Source organism: Marmota marmota, unplaced genomic scaffold, assembly GCF_001458135.2.
Source record: "Marmota marmota marmota unplaced genomic scaffold, marMar, whole genome shotgun sequence".
NCBI lineage: Eukaryota > Metazoa > Chordata > Mammalia > Rodentia > Sciuridae > Marmota > Marmota marmota.
In genome coordinates this window covers 3,554,769-3,575,786 of record NW_026000082.1, presented here as the reverse complement: position 1 = coordinate 3,575,786, position 21,018 = coordinate 3,554,769, and the positions used below count along the sequence as shown (strand labels likewise).

Genomic DNA, 21,018 nt, shown 5'->3' with positions numbered 1-21,018 from the left:
AATAAAACCCAAACATATTAGCTTGGTGACTGTAACTGTCAATGATGGGTCTGAATCTACATCATCATGCTTCTCTGCCCTTTTCATGTTGTTATCACCATCTTCTCCCAGTCCAATGGGCTTTTGTACTTCCTATTATCACGTGGTAAGGACGCCATCTCATTCTATCACACCTACTAACAATCATGCATTTAAGGCAGGTCTATGTTCTTCATGGCCTTAGAGGCATGTGGACTTGTGGCCTATTTCAAGATTGAGCTTTCCTCTCAGTTTCTTCGAGCACACAGTAGAATTTAAGGTTTTTAGATTCAGTATGGGAGAGGAGATTCCATTTCTGCTTTAAGGCATAATCCACTTCGGCTACCCCAAGCTTCTGCCAGAGGTCTTTGCATTTTTGAGGTTTATCAATTCCTCCACTAATTAGGTTGATACTTTCATCCTTATGGGACTCACAATCCTTATCTGTACTTGCTGTTGGCCAGACCTCTTAGAAAGAAGAGTTTAGACTTAAAATTCTCTGTGACTTCCCAACGGCTACCAGATCATATAACCTCTGAACATAGTTTACGCTCTTAAGCCTATGGAATGATGCATAACTGCTAGAAAGGTAGAAGGAAGAACATTTTTGAAGGGTAAGTGATGAAATCAGTACGGTAGCTAAGATTATAGGGTTATAGCTCAGTAAGGGAGGTCATAAATAGATTTGGAAATCTTTTTTTCACTAAGATGAATGACTTGAGATCATGAACAATGTTCCCGAATTAAGAAGGAAACAGTCAAAGGAAATGCCTTGAAGATAAAATCTTTGTATTTAACTGTCATTTTTCTCTTTGACTTCTCAAAGGGGAGTTGCCTGGTAGTTCAACCTTAATTCTTTCTAATTTCTTTAAAGTATTACTCAAGCTGGGCACAGTGGTGCACATCTGTAATCCCAGTGGCTTGGGAGGCTTAGGCAGGAGGATTGCGAATTCAAAGCCAGCCTCAGCAAAGAGGTGTTTAGCAACTCAATGAGACCCTGTCTCTAAGTAAAATACAAAACAGGGCTGGGGATGTGGCTCAGTGGTTGAGTGCCCCTGAGTTCAATCCCTGCTTACTCAAATCAAAGATTTTTTAAAAAGTAATAAAAATAAAAAACCTACCTCTAAAATATGATGACCTCTATTAGCATCCCTGAACACAAAGTTATTATCAGTACTCCAGTTTCCCATAGTTTATTAATGAGACTATCATATAAATGAGTATGTTCATTTGCTAAATATATGGCTGTGAATATGTACTAATGAACACCATCTAACATAATAGTTCTCTGTTGGAATTTTCATGGGTCAGAAATTCTATAAAATATTTAACCTTATGATGAATAAATTATATGTGTGTTTGAGTGTATTATTCTTTCTTAACAGGATACAAAATCCTTGACTAGTAGTGCAACCTGACATTTGTAGATTATTACTAAGTAGTGGTTAAGTGGAACCAGACAACTCAGTTTACTGACCTGGCTTTCTGTCTTTGGTGCTTCTGGGAGAAAATACTTAACTTCTTTGTGCTTCAGTTTCCTCACCTATAAATAAAGATAATAACTGTATCTACCTCGAAAGTTATTGTAAAGATTAAAAAGATATGTATACAGTGCTTATAATAGTGCTTGGCACAAAAAAATATACTCAATAAATGTTAGCCATTATTATAAACAATTATTTATTGTATTAACAACATTTTGATAAATAAAAGTGACATAATTTTCTATGTAAGAAGGCTTGCAATTATTTTAAAAACAACTTGTTTGTTAGGCTAAAATTAATCGCTTGAGATATTTCCAAAGAAATGAATTTTCTTAGGGAAAAAAATAAGAAAGAATTATATTCTAAGAAATAGCAGGCAACATCTGGTTAGCTTCTAAAAATCTTTTTAATATTGATGCCAGTGGGATAATACCAATTCCTAATGAGAACCTTGAGTTAACAGGTACACTAAATGCTAATGTCACATCATGACTTATATTGCGTCTAGCTTATTACTTACATATAAGATATGATAAACTATCATATGTATTGCTTAATCAATAGGAATTGTTTTGAAGAAAGATACAATTAGTATAAAATTATTTACTTAATTGGAAATTATTAGCACATTTCCAAATTTAATAGGCTGGTTATATCTTCTTCAGTCAGATGTGTCCTATGAAAACTACAATCTATTTGTCATTATCTATTTAGATATTTATACCAAAGGTGCTCAATTAAGGATCCTCTTATAGTTAAAAATGTGCCCTCTTTTACGTTGTGCTTTTTCAATCAGCATTTAACTCACAGATCTTGTCAGACTGCTCTTCTGTTGTTTACAAGAATAAATTTCAACTAAAGCTCCAAAGCTTATGTATCTTTTCATATAGAAAGACAGTATCATATCTGATAATGCAAATAAAATGTTTCCACTTGAACAACACAGGAAAAATCCAACAAAGTTAAGCTGAATTAGAAAAGTAAAGTAGTACCTCTTTTTAAAACAGCTTTAAGGAATTCGCAGCTGTCAAGATGACATAATTCTATATGAAAGAAGAAAGATTTTTTTCAGAAAACAGTTCAAAGTAACTTGTAACTCTATATTATGCAGAATAAATATTGAATCAAAATGAAAATTAAAAATAACCTAAAGTTTTATTTTACATGATAAATAGCTGTGGGGCTATAAATTTTCATGTCAATACCGGATTAGCCTGATTCTATTTTGGAATATACATTTAAAATTTTATTATAAGAGCCAGAACTTTATTATAATATATGCTTACCACCACCGTTAGTATACTCTTTATGCTTTATTATGATTACTTGTTGTATGTGGAGGATTCTATACTCCTGAGGGCAGGACGGTGTCTGTCTTGTTTGTCAGTGTATCCCTAAAGCTAGAACAATACCTAGTTCATAATAGGTATTCACTCAGCATTAAATTAATGAGGCATGCAAACAGAGTAATTTTCAAGTATTTGAAAATAATTAGATAATTCTTTAAAAAATTCTAAGAATGGCCATTCATACTCATTGCACTGCGATCTGATCTTCTCTCCAGATTCCATACTGAGGTCTGGGGCTACAATAGAGATTAAGACTTTGCTAAAGAGGAGCCCAGGGAGAGCCCTCTAACTAGAGAATTACAATGCATTCCAACAAGATACATTTAGAAATATTCACACAAATATTGTGGGAGCCTAGAAGATGAAGCAATTTGGCTTTAACTAGGAGAGCTAGGGAGAGAGAGCTTCACAGAGAATGGGACATCTGAGGCTGACCTTAAAGGATAAGCATGAGTTTGCTAGACAAGAAGAAAAAGCAATGAAGGAGAGGAAGAAGCAGCAGGGAGGCCTGGAATACTGAAAGAGACCGCAGCGGGCTGAAGCATATGGTATGAAGTATGAATAAAAACGACCATTCTCCTCCTTCCTGAGGTCTTGAGCTGCAGGGAAAAAAATCACCTAATATTTACTTATTATACAAGTCCTGCTTTTAGCTATATAATTAGTTATATAAGTATTATATATGTATTTAAAATATATAAACCACTTAGATAATTTATCTAACTCTTAAAGGGGGTACTTTTTAAACTAGAGTTAAGATTGGAAAAAAATGTTCACCTGTCAGATGACAGAAAACCAATTTCTATAAATGTGCCCGAATAATTTTTCTGCACCTCAAGAACAGTTAGTCTTCAGTCTATTCATTACTGTCTTTTTATAGTATTTTTATTTAATAAAACCTATTAAGACTACCATACAAATCTCTTTACTTATGCTTTTATCTTTTAACTGATCAATTTTTATATTGCTGACATCCCTTCTTCACCATTTGCTCATTTAAAAATTCATAGTATGTGAGATCTGTCTCCAGGGAAAATGTCTATAAAATTTGTTACAGCTGGCAAATGTGTATGAGTCAGTGATAGCACATGACTAAATGCTTCACAGAAAATAAAATTTGTTTCTGTAGTAAGCAGAACTGTTTAAATGTTATTTATTTTTATGTTTCAAAGAAAATATATTGTGAAGTGCTGCATTGATTTAATACGCAACAATGTCTGTGTACACGCTGTAGAAGGAAAATTTATGAAACCTTTGCACAACTCCTTTAATTGAATTTTCCAAATCTCTCACCACACACAAATAATCAATATCTTCTGCAGAGAAAACCAGTCAGAATTATTACAGTCTTTCTTTTCAATTTTGTTGTCATCAGCACATACACAGCACCTGGATATTTGTAGTGTCTGCTAGCAAGTTATTTACACCTCTTAAACACATAATTGCTATTAAGTGAGTCCAAATCTATAGTTTAAACATTTTTTACTGATTATATTCAAAAGAAAAATTATCATACTTCTAGTAAAAGTATAAGAAATTAAGTCATGGGAGAAATTATTAAAAAGACTTTGTGAAGTAATAAACCAGTTTGCTTTTCCTGAAATCCTAGACAAATCTCAAGTAAGCATTTTCAGCAGCTGTACTGTACCCCCAAAATAGTGATGAACAGTGTAAAACAAGAGCATTAACATTACTGATAGGAAATGTATGACCCACATACAGCATATATGACAGCTGAATCCTTATACAGAGAGAGCTAAGGTCTATGGTGTAAATTAATGTATATTTGTGCTACCAAAATTAATACCTCCATTGTTTTTATCTCCAGATAAATCCAGAATCTTAAAGCCTAAGGGGAAATTTTTGTTGTTTCTCCTAAAACTCATCATGTCTAAACTTCAAACCTCAGTGCTTTAAAAATGGAAGTATCTGTTTGAAAAAAAATATTGTTTAATGTCAAGATATAATAGAAAAAAACAAAAGGGTAGAAGTCTTCTGGGAGTAAAATGATTTGGCTGATATGATGAATACTTTTTCAAGACTGAGTGGGAAAAGGACAACATATTTTTATGTTTAAAAAATACTTCAGTGGGTGGTAAGAATGAAAAGACAATATCAAACTATTTTATAGTCTTAGAACTGGAATTTAAAATTTATCCTGTAGATTAAGAATCTGATAAACTTAAATCCTATAACCAAGATTGAATTTTACAATGCAAGAACACAGTAAATTAACTAAAGAAGACAGGAACATTAGATTTATGCTGTTTAAAAAAAAAAGAAAAACACCAGAGTTAAAAATTCTGAAATATTTTCTATTACAAACAGCTGAAACAATCAACTTTTTTAAACAATGCAAAGTTCAAATGATTATGTTTCATTTAAAATATGCATACTACAACCTACACAATTATTCTCAAAACAGATAAAATGTGTTTTGGACTGAAGCTAAGTGTTTGGATTTCATATCTTGGCAACTGCTCTACAATTTGCTTACATTCTTTTCAAAAACATTTTGTTTATTGGAAGTACTGGACACAGACAAACAATGATGGCATTTTCTACTATCTTCAGAAAAAACTAGAATACTAAGTACTACAGAATGCCATCTATTGACTTAAGAAATATCTCTATCAAGTTGTTTTAAGTAGTGGTTGATTATTTAAAGCAAATAAATTTCATGCCTTACCATGTGATGATAATGTGACATTCTATCTGTATCAACCCATTGAATGGTCATATGTTTTAAATCTTCAGCATAACAAATTTAAAATAATTATGAAAATTCACAACCAAATGTAAAAGAAAAAGGACCTTTCATTTCATTATTTTCCTAATAGTCATAAAGCCAATATTATTAGGGAAAGTGAAGTCAGGCTTACTTCTAAGTAACTGAAAAAAAAAGAAGCCTTTCTTTGTTTAAGAAACTTGTCTTCAACAGAGATCCTTTTTTATTCATATACTTTAGGAAGGCATTCCCTCATTTACAGGATCCAGTTCTTCTGAAAACCACAAAAATTTCAGTGTAGATTTTCAAGTTATGGTGTGTGTTTTAAATTTCTCTTGAATAAGTTATATAAAGCCTTAGGAATATGTCTATTTAATTAAAACACTAGAGTGTTGTAATTATACTCTTCTTCCTGTAATAATGAAAAAACAAGTAGAAGTAAAAGACCCATTTGAAGAGGGAATGATAACAAAATTGTTGTAATTCTCCTGGTATTGTATGTTTTAATTATTCTAGGAGAATTTTATAAGAATCTGAAGGACTGCCCCACCAAAAAAAAAAAAAAGAAAGAGAGAAAAAGAAGAATCTGACCTGCTTTTGATAGTAGAACATTAATTGGCTTATTCTCATTTTCATGATTATCTAAATGAAGCAAATCCAGTACTTACTAGAAGGCTGATTTTTATTTTATATAATTTATAATGTTATGAAGATTCTCAATCATTTTAAAATTTAAACAATTCTTGGTAATTATATAGTAAAATAAATAAAGTAGACATTTCTATAAAAGCTGAAAGACAAATCTCAAAATAAGGAACATATAAAGCAAGCAAGTTTAAGATGTCAAAAAAAAAAAACTTTAAACTTAAATTTTAAGTTCTCTTAAAATGAATTTATGAACAGGAAGGGGTGAAAGTTGTTAGCTTAGTAAAAAAATTATGTGTATGTGTGCCTATGCTTGTGTTTATGTATATACATCATCTTTAACAACAGCAACAATAACAAAACCCCCCAAACTAAAAATATACATGATAGAAACCAGACAAAGAGGTGGGAAAAGCACTCAGTAAACCTATATGGCTCAAATTCAAATTACAAAGAAAATAAACTTATCTGTTTTTCAGGCAGCAATAGTTTTTCAACATTAGTCAAAAAGGTAGTGAAGTTTTAAATACCTCAGGAAATAACAGAGCTAATGTAGCTCTTGCTAAGAAATACAAATGGAAGGTGATAAATAATATATATATACACACACCTATTAATATGTATTATGTAATTTTAAAAATTCAGTTTTTATTTAAGCTCCAAGTAATCAACACTTATTTAGAAATTCAAAAACATCGATTAATAATATAATTTCCTTTATGAATGAATAAAACTCATCCCTTTGGGGAAAACCTAATAATGGACAAGTTAGTCTTAATGTCTAAATAACAGAAAACAGTTAAAGCTGATCTTCCATAAATACACCAAGAACTGAGGTACAATGAATAAAAAGATTACAAAAGTACCTATCCCCTGGAAAGAAAAATGTTTTAATGACAGATGAATACTTCTGAAAAAATTTCTTTACATTCACTTTTTTTCTAGTATTTTCCCTTCTTTATTTTTCAAAACTGTTGGTAATGCCAACTATATGGAGTCTAATTCTAGTGAGTTCTAGGGAATTACAGATTTTAAAAACCATACTATTGGGATAGAATTTACAGAGAAAGGTTTCTTTCAGTTGGGAAATAACAATATAAATTTTACATTATGATTCTCTAAAACTTGTCAAGTTAGGAAAGACAGAAACAGTTATACATTCTAATCGAGGAGAGAGATTCTAAGCTTATTCTTAGAAAGCTACCCTAAATATTCTTAAATTTTTGGGATCACAGTATAAATTACATGCCTTTAATGAAAGGGCTCACAAAGCCTGCTTCACTCACTTTCCACAAAAGCTTTGGAGGGTCTGGCATGGCCTTTGGATCTGACTGGAATCCTGGGCACATTCTAATGCATATTGGTTTGGTTGAACCAGTTTTAGTTATGAAATTTATATCTAGAAGCTGAGATGACTGGGTGATTTCATTTGTTTCAGGAAGAAACATGAAATAATGAAAAGACCATAGTTTCTGAGGTCATACTGATCCTTAATTGGAATTCCTGCTCTATAACATAAGTAGCAGTGTCTTTGGGCAAGTTATTTAATATTTTTGGTGTTTGTTTCTTGTCTACAATGATAAAATGAAAAAAGCTATCTTGCAGTGTTGCTATAAAGAAATGCTGATCCTAGTGTTGGAAACTGGTACTCAATCAAAGGTAGTAACTGATAATTAAAAATGGCAGACTACAATATGGTGAGTCAAGGCCTAACTCCACTTGCAGAGATTACTGAATAGCATCCATGTCAGTAATATTAAAATGATCACTCTTTTTAAAGAGTTGGTCTAAAGGTTTTAATATTTTATAGTCCATGATTATTTCCTTCCTGAGGTACAGATATATATTTCTTATGGGAACTTAAAAACTTGTAATTGGAAGAGAAATGCAAAATAACACTGAGATTTCATCTCACTTCAGTCAGAATGGCAATTATCAAGAATTTAAGTAACAATGTTGGCAAGGATGTGGGAAAAAGGTCCACTCATACATTGCTGATGGGACTGCAAATCGGTGCAACCACCCTGGAAAGCAGGATTGAGATTCCTCAGAAAACCTGAAATGGAACCACCATTTGACCCAGTTGTCCCACTCCTTGGCATATATCCAAAAGACTTAAAATCAGCATACTATAGTGATGCGGCTACATCAATGTTTATAGCAGCCCAATTCATAATAGCTAAGCTATGGAATCAATCTACGTGCCCTTCAACAGAAGAATGGATACAAAAAATGTGGTACTTACACACGATGGAATATTACTCAGCCATAAAGAAGAATGAAATTATGGCATTTGTAGGTAAATGGACAGAACCTGAGACTATCATGCTAAGTAAATAAGCCAATCCCAAACACCAAAGGCTGAATGTTCTCTGATATGTAGATGTTAACTCACAATAAACAGGGGTGGAGTGGGGGTGGGTTTAGAAGGGGGATGCTTCACCAGATTACCAAATTAGACAATGGGGAATGAAGGAAAGATGAGGGGACAGGAATAGCAAAGACAGCTGAATGAGTCAGACGTGATTTTCCTATATTCTTATATGAATATATGACCAGTGTCATATATTGTACATCATGTACAACCACAAAAATGAGAAGAAGTATTCCAGGTACGTATGTCAAAATACATTCTACTGTCACATATAGCTAAAAAGAACAAACAAACAAACAAAAACAAACTTCTAATTGAGTTTCCCATACTGTGAACTGCTCAGAGGCATAATAGTTCAAATGTCACAATGTCATTAATGATTTAAAAGTTTCCAGGACACTGCTTAAAAAGTAACTTTTAATGTTTATATGTCTTTCTAATTCACCATTAAAAACACTGGTATGTTAACTCATTAGGTCCTAAGTTGTCAATTCTGCAAACATAATAGATATTTAAATATTATTTCAAAGTTACCATAAGTGGTATATTTGTTGCTCATTTAAAGTTTTTATAGGTGCTTCACATCTGGGATGATGGGATGAAATGGGCTAATTAATGCATTGTTGTCCCAATTGTCTGGGTTCTGAAAAAGAAATTTTAATAAAAGGACAAAATTTAAAACTGTTATTTCAGAATATTTAAAAATTGAATCATCAGGGAAGATGATCTTATTGGACTTGGTCTTCTGCTAACTGAAATATAAGGTTTTTCAGATGAGATTCGTAGTCTTAAGAATACACTAAAAGGGACTCACAATGATTGGTTTTATTTGATGAAATGAGATGAAAGCATCTCTTTATGCAATAAAATAAAACCATCTCTTTATGCAATAAAACACAGCCCTTTACCTTTGTGAGGAAGTACTGAATTCTTTTCACACAGCTTTTGTTTTCTTAGTTTGGTCACTAAAAGAAAAAAAAACACATCATGTTAAGAATTAAAATGGATGCCTATAATCCCAGCGGCTAAGGAGGCTGAGGCAGAAGGTTTGCAAGTTCAATGCCAGCCTCAGCAGTGGCGAGGAGCTAAGCAATTCAGTGAGACCCTCTCTAAACAGGGCTGGGGATGTGGCTCAGCCTTCAAGTGCCTTGAGTTCAATTCCCAGTACCTGGCACCCCCAACCCCTGCAATGCCTTATTAAATATCTCCTTTTAAAAATCAGCTCCACATAAAAGAAGTCTACTTGCAATTTCCAAGGTAACAATCTTTTCCTTAACATTAAAGAGTAGTCCCCAAAATAAAAGAAAAATAGTATTTCACATGGCCATAGTGGTGCATATATAAAGAAGTCTATCAAATTTAAATTTGAGAAAAATTAAGAGATTTATCTTATTACTGAAATTATTACTGAAAACTCATAAATTTTTCTTACCTTTGGTGTCAACATACTTTATGTACAACCAGAGATATGAAAAACTGTTGTGTACGTGTAATAAGAATTGTAACGCATTCCGCTGTCATTTATTTTTTTAAAAAAATAAATTAAAAAAAATTTTTTTTTCTTACCTAGTTCTTTGGTTTTCTCCACTTCTCTTTTTAAGAAACATGATGAACGGGAGATACTAATGAGATTTTCAAGCTCTCTATTGCCCTCTAAAGCCTAAAAGCAAGTTATTCTAAATGAGTTAAAAATTCTCTATAAGTGAATTTTCTATAGTAAGTGACATGGAAAATATAATATAGTTTCCTTCATTAGAAAAATTTAAACTCTATGTGAGGATATTTAACATTTTATAGTTGTTCAACTATTGTAAGCCTTATAATATATAAACAAAAACTACATTAAGATTAAACAATCTGTAAATTTGCTATTAAATGTGAGAAAGCAAGTAATTACTAAAATATTATAGTTAAGTCATTTTAAATAAGCAGAGAAGTTCCCGTGAAAAGCAAATTAAACATATCCTTTGCAAATTCTTTACTGGAAGGGATTCTGTAGTCTGGGGATTCTTTCCTATTATCTTTTTCAAATGGGGTAGTAGAAGTATGAAAAATTCTATGCAAAAAAAAAGGGCAAACCTTTATATTATTTAAATTTTTCATTATTTCCATGATTTCTTCTGATGATGTCTCAACTTTAGATAGCAACACCATGAATCTATGAGTGAAAAAAAAATATTTAGCAAGAGTAAGTATTTAAATGTAGTACATTATTTTCAGAGCTTTAATTCTATTTAAAGAAACTTAAGATTCAGTTTTCTAATTCGTTCTTTATAGCTTTCAAAGTGGTAAAAGAAGTAAATGTTCCTCTTTCATTCTTCATTCTTTTACAAACACAATATATATTATCAACTATCCCTTTGGAGTTTCACTCTCTTCTCATTGAACCATGGAAGAGAAGACATAAGCTTGTTCCTTTTCCCATAATAACTTGTGAACGCTAACACATTGGGTTCACTTATTTACCTTGATCTGAGTTTATGAAGCAGTGTTATCCAGTGACTTATAACAAATTAGATTTTATAGCTTATATCTTTCAGTGTGAAAAATATATGAAGGCAATTTTTAAATTTGAATAAAGGAAAAAACAAAAAAATCCTCCTATAATCCTACCTTCTGAACATATTTCTAGTTAGTATTTTGGAAAAATTCTCCTAGATTAAAAAATTTTTTTTGTAAGTTAAAATTGTGCTTTCCTTCTTTCTTTTTCTTTTTCTGGGTGCCATTCCCTTATCATGGGGGTTGAACTCAGGGGCACTCAACCACTAAGCCACATCCCCAGCCCTATTTTGTATTTTATTTAGAGACAGGGTCTCACTGAGTTGCTTAGCATCTCGCTTTTGCTGAGGCTTGCTTTGAACTTGCAATCCTCCTGCCTCAACCTCCTGAGCCGCTGGAATTATGGCATGCCTGGCATAAATTGTGCTTTGATAGAACATCACACATATTTTTTCTTCCACATAGTCCAAATGTCTGTAATTTTAAAGGCTATATAATAGTCTATCTAGTAAACACACTAAAGATGATTCAGCCATTCCCTTATCATGGCAATTTTAGAATCTTTTCCAATTTTAAAATCCCAGAGCTGTATGATAGTCTATATCAACACAGTATAATAGAAATACAATGCAAGCCATATATGTAATTCAGAATTTTAGTAGCCACATTAAAAGGAATTAAAAATAGGTGAACTTAATTTTAGTATTTTCTGTAATTCAATACATCGTATATTACTTCAACATGTGTTCAATATAAAAAATAGACATTTTATATTTTTTGTCTATTTTATATTCATAGTATATTATATTCATTTGAGACTTGCCATATTTAAAGAACTCATTAGCCATTTGGCTAGTGACTCCTGTTTCACAGAGCACAAATCATACTACTGCTTTTATGAGAAACCGAGCACTTTATTTAAATACTTATCAAGATTACATCAGTGTTTTCCATTAAAATTTTTGTTATTCAAGACAAACAGTATAGGTTAAAATTTTCATACACATTGGGTACGTTCATATATCTATATATTCAAATAAGGAATAGAGATAAGACAACATTGCAGAAGCAGAAGATTATGAGAGGGAGTAGAATTATGTGTGATTTTTTTACCTTTAAAAAATGTATGGAAAAAAATCTATGGATTTCAATTAAAAATAATTAGTCTGAGGATCCAATTGCTTAATACTGGAAGCTTAGTTTGAGAGAAGGATCACAATGGGATTCCTGCCTTTTCCAAGGAGCAAGTGGAATTATATGACTCCCACTCAGACTGGATACCTCCAGGTTCTCCTATAGGATGTCAAAACCTATTACGTGCCCTGGAGTGCAAAGCAGAGGAAAGTAAGCTACTTTGCTACAGGAAGGAATCCTTGTATCTCATATTCCTTTCCTGGAATTCCTTTCCTGGAGCGGCAAAACTCTTCCACACAGTCCTTCCACACACACCATATCTTAACAGGTGGTACTCCTTGTTGACCTTTAGGGAACTGTGTGGGAAGAGTTGGATCCTGCTGGACTTGTGCAATGTAGCATCCCCAAAAGGATCTCCTAACACTATACCAAATTAAGACAATCACTGAGGAGCCAGGCTAAGCAAACTGTTTTGACAATCTTGAACTGCATGGACTGAGTTTCAATGATCTAGGGGAGTTCTTTTCAAGACATACTTGACATGTCTAAACTGCTTTTTCAGGGACAAGTTTCTCCACTGCAGGATCAAGTGGCCTAGTAGATCTCTTATTTTAATTTCCTTTCTTCTCCTCTTATTCCCTTTGCTTCTTCCTAGAGGAAGTCAACTCTTTCTACATCAATGGCAACCAAATTCCTGGAATGGTTTTATAACTGTCATTCATCTGTTAAATCTGAGAAATGCAGTATGTATGTTCTTTTCCCCATCTTCTAAGTAGAAAAGCCTTCATAAACTTTGGAGATAAACTGCTTGCTGAGCAAATTTGGGGGAGAAGTAATGGTGACTACTTCTTCACCCTAGACAAAATGGTGTTCTTATAAGCATAGTTATTACCACTTGTGATAACCAGATATTCACTGCTTACTGATAATTTTTTTTTATACTTTCAAAGCATGGTTCAATTCTACTTCACTGTACTGTGACAGCATTACTGTTTGCTTAAGAGTCACTCTTCAGTATCATCTCAATGATCTTCAAACATTTATTTATTTTTGAAAACTAACAATCTTTTACTTTTTTTCAACTGCCTACAGAACCTATTTATTGTAGTATAACATTTCAAAGTTACTGTTGCTCTCCCTTTCAAGTTGGAGAATAATAGTCTCATCAGGGAGTGTCATTCTTGCAGAATACTATTCCATTCTTAAATAGGTTTGCCTCTGGCTGAACTGGATCAAATTATTCATCTTAAAATGATACTTTAAACTGTTCAGATATTGATAGGAGTGCATCGTCCAGATAGTTAGTGACTGCTGCCAGCTTTATGACACCTTATATTTTAACAAACAATTATAACATAACTTGAGAAAACAGAACTACTGGTCCTCCTTGAATTAACCTCTTCTTTGTTCATCAATAAAGATCCCAAAGTATTCATTTTTAGCATCTCGTAATTCAAAATAGTCTGGATTGGTCCTTATGATATTTTAAAAAGAAATTATGGTCACATATGGTGGCACATGTGTGTAATCCCAATATTACATGCCTATAATCCTCCTGGGGAGGCTGAGGCAAGAGAATTGCAAGTTCAAAGCCAGCCTCAGCAACTTAGCGAGACCCTAATTCAATGAGACCCTGTCGCTAAATAAAATATAAAAAGGGGCCAGGGATGTGGCTCAGTGTAAAAGTGCTCCTAGGGTTCAATCCCTGGCTAAAAAAAAAAAAAAAGAAAGAAAGAAAAGAAACTTATGATCCACTTGGTTTGGTACACTAAAAAGTTGTTTAAAGACTTGACATATTTGTCAGATTGCCTTAGCTCAGGGTAGATTCTTATGGTATGTCAACTGTGAATATCTTCTTTTCTCCTGAGAAAGCCATATGTCAAAAATTAAAATCCAGAATTCTGTAATTTTCTTCAGAGAAAGTTCTTATTATTAAGTGCACTGAAATTAGATTCTTCGCCAAATAAAAGCCATGAGAGGCACTGGATGTAACCATTACTTATGCTTTTAGTTCTTTATTAAATTTCTGAAGAAATTCTCAAGTCATGTGTAACTTGACTTTTTCTTTCTTTTTTGGTGGTACTGTGAATGGAACTCAGGCCTTCATTCATACTTAGGCAAGCACTCTACTTTTGAGCCCTATCCCTTTTAAAATTTCTGGAAGACAGGATCTCACTAAGTTGCCCAGGGCTAGCCTTTAACTTCCGATCCTTCCTCCTCAGCTTCCCAAGAAGTTGGGTTACAAGCATAAGCCACAATGCCAGCCTATAACTTGATTTTTAAAACTACCATTCTATTTCAGTTCTATGTTTTCCCTATCTTGACCATTTTCAATTATTTCCCATTCTAAGCTTTAAATTGTTTCATCATTGTGTTAGCTTTGTGTCACCATGACCAAACACCTGACAAGAACAACTTAAAGGAGGAAAAGTTTGTTTTGGCTCACAGCTGCAAAGTATTCTGTTTCTGGTCAGCCAGCTCAACTAGTCTCGGCTTGAGGAGAGGCAGAACATCATGGTGGAAAGGTGTGGTAGAAGAAAGCAACTCAGCTCAGGGCAGTCAGGGAAAGCAGAGAGAGGAAGGGGTGGCAGACAAACCCTTTCAGGGCATGACCCCAGTGACCTACTTCCTCCAACTACGTCCCACCCCCCAGTAGTCCACTGAGCTATCAATGGATTAATCAGTGTGAAAGCTCTCATGATCCATCCAATCATTGCTCTCCTCTGAACCTTGAGGCATTGGAGACTATATTGGTAAAAACCACATGAGCTTTTAGGGACATTCCAGGTCCAAAATAAAACAGTTATTCTCCTTTTTAAAATTCCTAAGATGCATCTGGAGCTAACATTTTTTTTTTTTAGTGCTTTCTGAGTTCAAAGCACTCACTTAAAAAAACTCTGTAACCATTAAGCAGTAACTCCCTTTGCCCATCCCAACCAGCCTCTCTTAATTTATAGTATACTTCTTGTCTCTGAATTTGTCTAGTCTAAATATTACATATAATTGGAAACTTACAAAATTTGTCCTTATGTGCCGCAGTCCGGCTGCAGCAAAATAATCAGGGGGGGGACGAATAACTTGTGTACGTTGATACAGCAGGAGTGGGAGCCGTTTATTGCAGGACAGGAGCAGTATTTATACATTCCACACAGCTTATCTAATTAGCATAAACTAGATACATCAGTCAACCAATAAGGAATCTCCACACTTAATGGCTCACTTTTGTTACTTCTCAAACCACTCCCTCTGGCATTTTGCCAGGCACCATCCAGACTTGTTTACGAACTCTAACATTCCCCTGACAAAATGCCAGGTGTTATTTTGACTTGTTTACAGACTCTAACACTTATGTCTCTGCACATTTGCAAAATTCACCCATGTTGTAGCATGTTTCAGGAGTTCAATCCTTTTAATGATGAACAATATTTCATTGCATGTACATATCATATTTTGTCTATTCATTCATCCAGTGATAAACATTTGGATTGTTTTTACCTATTGGGTACTGTGAAAAATGCCTAAATGAACAAATATCTGTCTGAATCATAGTTTTCTGTTTTGGTGGATGAGGCATATACTAAAGAATTAAAACTGATTTTGGTACTGGGGATTGAATCCAGAGGTGCTTAACCACTGAGCTACATCCGCAGCCTTTTTATTTTCACTTTTTAAATTTTGAGACAGAGTCTCAGTAAGTTGCTTACAGCATAAGTTGTTGGGGCTGGCATTGACCTTGTGCTCCTCCTGCCTCAGCTTCCTGAACCACTGGGATAATAGGCATGTGCCACCACATCCAACCTATTTAATTTTTTGAGGATCTGTGAGACTATTTTCTAATTTCTCCACACCCTTGCCACATTTATTATTTTCCATTGTTTGTGTAAACAGCCATCAGAGTATGTATAAAGTGGCATCTCACTGTGGTTTCAATTTGCATTATTTTAATGATTAATGATGTACAACATCTTTTCATGTGCTTATTGGTCATTTTATATAAAGAAAATGTGGTATACATACACAATGGAATATTACTCAGCCTTAAAGAAGAATGAAATTATGGCATTTGTAGGAAAATGGATGGAGATAGAGGATATCATGCTAAGTAAAATAAACCAATCCCCAAAACCCAAAAGCTTTCTCTGATTTGTGGATGCTGATCCATAAAAACTGAGGAAAACTGAGTAAGATTAATGTATCATATCAACGCCAATTTCCTGGTTGTGATAATGTATTAAGAGTTTTGTAAGATGTATGACAGGAAACTGGGAAACGGAAACACATGATCTCTGTTTTACTTCTCATAATGGCTTGTGAATCTATAATTATCTATTATGGATCAGCATCCACATATATCTATCCATATTATCTATAATTTTCAGTGTACAAGTTTTTTACCTAGATATTTTTTTCCTTTCAGATGATACTGTAAATGGAAGTGCTTCCTAATTTCCTTTTCAAATTGTTCATTACAGTGTATAGAAATTTTTCTGTATTGTTCTTTTATCCTGAAATTTTGCTGATATAGTTTGTTAGCTGGTAAGTATCTTCTTGTGCATTCTTCATGCTTTCCTACATATCGGATCATGTCATTTGCAAAGAGAAATAATTTTAATTATTCCTTCCCAATTTATATGCCCTTCCTTCCTCCTTTCTTTACTTCCCCCCTTTATTCCTCACTCCTACCTATCTAATTGCTCTGGCTAGAATTTCCAGTATGATATTGAATACCAGTGTCCAAAGTGGGTGTCCTTGTCTTGTTTCTGATCCTTTTTTATTAAACTTATTTTTTTAGGTGTAGTTGGACACAATATCTTTATTTATTTATTTTTATGTGGTGCTGAGGATCGAACCCAGGGCCTCGCATGTGCTAGATGAGCGCTCTACCACTGAGCTACAACCCCAGCCCTTGTTTCTGATCTTAGGCCTTTAAGTCCTCCATGTCAAAAATTTTAAACAGTTGAAAACAAGTCTCTTTTAAACATTGGTTTCCTCTTAGCCTTTGCTTACCTAAGAATTCAGGCATAACTATGTTTTTATCCTAAGTTTTGATAACATTCTCAACTAACTTATTCCTTAAGACTCTCATTTTATGCAGAAAGTGATCTATAAGTCAATATTCCTGTTGAATGATTAAATACTTAAAATTCAGTGAAGAGAAACTCAGAATACTGACCAGTGATTACTTGTCACAATTAAGCTGACTACATAAAAAATAGGTAACACTTGTAATCCCAGAGGCTTGGGAGGCTGAGGCAGGAGGATTGAAAGTTCAGAGCTAGCCTCAGTAAAAAGCAAGGCACTAAGCAACTCAGTGAGACCCTGTCTCCTAAATAAAATACAAAATAGGGCTGGGGATGTGGCTCAGTGGGCGAGTGTCCAAGTTCAATCCCTAGGACCCTCCCTCAAAGAAGCAACACTAACCAAAAATCAGTACTGGCATAACTCCTTATTATTTTAAAGGTTTTATTTGGATTAGCACAAATACAAAAAAAAAAAAAAAACACCTAAAAAAGATATTCTTCTGCTTACAAGTGAATAAACCAGCGATTAAAAGTAAGTCCTGAAAAACAGGAGGGATTCTTATGGTACTAGAACTGTTCTGTATCTTGATTGTGATGGTGGATACAATAACCGACATGTTATAAAACTGTACAGAACTAAATACACACACAAATGAGTTTATGTAAAATTGAGGCAATCTGAGTAAGACTAGTGTATCATGTCAATGCCAATTTCCTGATTGTGATAATGTACTAGAGTTTTGTAAGATGTTATGTCAGGAAACTGGGAAAAGGAAACACATTAACTCTGTTTTACTTCTCACAATGGCTTGTGAATCTATAATTATCTGAAAATAAAAAGTTTAATGAAAATAAACCTTACAGAAGGACAGTCACCATTATTATGTTTTCACAGCAGTGCCAGCAACAGCAGCAAATTGGCAAGAAAAAGACAAACCAATGGCAGTGAATTATATATTTTCCTTGCAAAACATAAAGACTATAGAAGTTCACATAAAATATTAATGTGTAGGTGTTTGTTTACAAATGGGCTGTATTGACATGCCACTAACTGCTTGTTTCTAAAAAAAAAATAATAAAAAATCTAGAATACACAACTGTGTTTTCCTTTTGGGAGACTTCTTACATTTAAAATTCTCCAAGTTAATACAGAGCCACATCCCCAGCCTTGCAAGCAATTTTTGAATGAAGTGATTTGACTATATATCGCTAATCTAAAGTCAAAAAAGCCCACAAACAGGGGTCGGGGTTGTGGATCAGCAGTAGAGCACTCACCTTGTATGTGTGAGGCCCTGGGTTTGATCCTTAGCACCACACAAAGATAAATAAATAAAATAAAGGTATTGTGTCCAAGTACAACTAAAAAATAAAATTTTAAAAAGCCCACAAATAAATGTTGAATGCTTAGAAAGTTTGGTTTTGGCAGTGCCACAAATATAGGAGTTCTGGAACTATTTTGTGTGTTGTAGGGTTAAGCAAATGTGCAAATATTTTGCTGTTCTTAGAAGACAGATTTGTTTGAGAATAGATAGAAATATGAAAAGGGGAAAAGTAACAACAACAACAAAAAACCTGTATCACTATGAACCCATGAATCTAAGGCCAATTAGCGAAAGGCCAACTAATAAATGCAGGAATGATGGAGTTTGAAAATCACCACTGTGCAACCACTGTGCAATAATTGGAATTCTTCAAATAATTTTAATTTTATTGTAAGACAATACTCTTATACAGAAGTTACTATAATTATTAGCCTTCAAAAATAAATTTATTTAGAAACTTATTTTGATGTCATTTTTCTTTACTTTCATCATAACCATTTACTGAGTTCTCCCATCAGAAAATAGATGATTCTATTCTGATTGACTAAGAATGTATTTTAGAAGCACCCTAACTGGGCTAGGGTGTGGCTTAGTGGTAGAGTGCTTACCTAGCATGCACGAGGCACTGGGTTCGATCCTCAGCACCACATAAATGTAAATTAAAGATATTGTGTCCACCTAAAATTTAAGAATAAATATTTAAAAAAAGCACCCTAACTTTCTAAATTATAATTCGAAAATCTGGTTTTATTGAAGAACTAGCTAGGTATGTCTAAAAGTCATGCTGGCCATCATAACACCACATGTTATTCTAATAATTTATTTATGTGTATACTTTCCATTCTAGAAAATAAGCTCCTCAAGGAACAAAACAGATTTTATTAATCTGTGTAGCCCTAGTACCTGGCACAATATTTGGTATCAATATACAATATATATTTGTTGAATAAAAGTATAAAGCATCATTTAATTTGTTTCTCAAAATTTGATCATTACTAATCTGGAGATCATAAACTAAGACCTATCTTTCCTGTACTGTACGTATCAAAGACCTAGGAAAAAAACAAGCATCAGAAGTAACCAAGCCTAAGAGACATTTATACATGTTTTGTTGATAGTATCAAGTAATAGTTTAAATAATCCACTTTTCCCCACACTTTGAATTCTACGGGCTACTCAAAATTCTGTGAAAAGGGGTGGGGAGACGGGATTTGAACAGTCATTAAATATGTTTGGGAAAATGCTGAAAATCACAAGTTGAATAGAACTCAAGAATTTAAGTAACCCAATGATCTTCAACAGGGGATTATGTGGCTCTCTAGGGAACATCTGGCAATGTCTAGAGACACTTTAATTATGACAAACACTGATGAGAAGGATGCTGGTGCACATCCCATAATGCATGGGACAGCCTCTACCACAAAGAATTACCCAACCCAAATGTCAATAGTGTTTAGGTTGAGAAACCCTGAAGTAATCTAATGTATTAAACTTCTTTTGGCAGTAAAAGACTCAATATAGACCTATTTAACTTTAAGGCAAAAAAGGGATTTATGGGAGGAATACTAGTGTATCTCCCAAATAATAAGATTCACCAAGGCTTCAGGATAACTAGAAGAAGTGAGAAGACAAATGGAACTCTCTCACTTCTCTCGTCTCCGGTTATGGCTTCTTTCTGACACACTCCTGCAAACCTGTTTCTTCTATGTGGTGAAGAACATGGCTCCCACTAACAGCTTTGCTTGAAGATCATTATCTGAGAAACAGTCACACTCTTCCTTCTTCCAACTCTATAAATCCTGCAGAATAACTAATTGACTGGGTTTTGTGAGTGGATATAGGCCAGATGCCCACCCCTGGATAAAATCAACAGTCCAGGGAGTGAAGTCATGTTGAAATTTTGTAGTCTGGCAATAAAGGGCCACATTACTAGAATGAGGTGAAGAGTAATTTTAAAATTACCAGTGAGTTTCTTTTTATGAAAAGAAGTTTTAAAATAGTGCAATTAATCAATTTTCTCATGAAAAGCTGTCTTACATTTTCCTCTAAAATTTTTACTCTTTGTACCTTTCATATTCATACCTACAATGCATCCAGAATTGATTTTTATGTGTAGTATGAGGTGAGAGTCCAGATCCAATTTCCCCCACATTATTAGTCAATTGACTAATGGTATCTTTTATAGGAGATATCAGATATTTAGGCAAAAAACAAACAAACAAACAAAAAACCTCTTGTAGAGAAAGGAACATATATAGAGTAACCCATCTAAATAACATTATTCTTTATAAAACATCTTACCTTGGGAACAAATCTTTACTCCTCACACTTCAGATAGAGCCCTAATATCCAGAGTATACAAAGAACTCAAAAAATTAAACAATAAGAAAACAAATAACCCAATCAACAAATGGGCCAAGGACCTGAACAGACACTTCTCAGAG

At 33.6% G+C, this 21,018-nt stretch overlaps 2 protein-coding genes across 6 annotated transcripts in view; one reads left to right on the top strand and one right to left on the bottom strand.

The window, feature by feature from the left end:
• Positions 1-21,018, bottom strand: part of LOC107141693 (integrin subunit beta 3 binding protein) — a 53,092-nt gene that overhangs the window by 1,962 nt on the left and 30,112 nt on the right. For 2 of the 5 annotated variants that reach the window (XM_048815250.1, XM_048815252.1), the window contains exons 5-9: positions 10,678-10,756; positions 10,165-10,258; positions 9,507-9,563; positions 2,495-2,545; positions 1,496-1,561 (exon numbers count right to left, since the gene is read on the bottom strand). In XM_048815250.1, the coding sequence (XP_048671207.1) occupies positions 1,533-1,561; positions 2,495-2,545; positions 9,507-9,563; positions 10,165-10,258; positions 10,678-10,756 (310 nt within the window). In that variant the 3' untranslated portion in view covers positions 1,496-1,532. Of the gene's footprint in view, positions 1-1,495; positions 1,562-2,494; positions 2,546-3,035; positions 3,088-9,506; positions 9,564-10,164; positions 10,259-10,677; positions 10,757-21,018 lie in introns of all 5 variants that reach the window. The other 3 variants (XR_007351968.1, XM_015484912.2, XM_048815251.1) reach the window with 3 other exon arrangements.
• Alg6 (ALG6 alpha-1,3-glucosyltransferase) overlaps positions 1-21,018 on the top strand; it is an 88,389-nt gene that overhangs the window by 47,892 nt on the left and 19,479 nt on the right. The gene's annotated exons all lie outside the window — the stretch shown is intronic.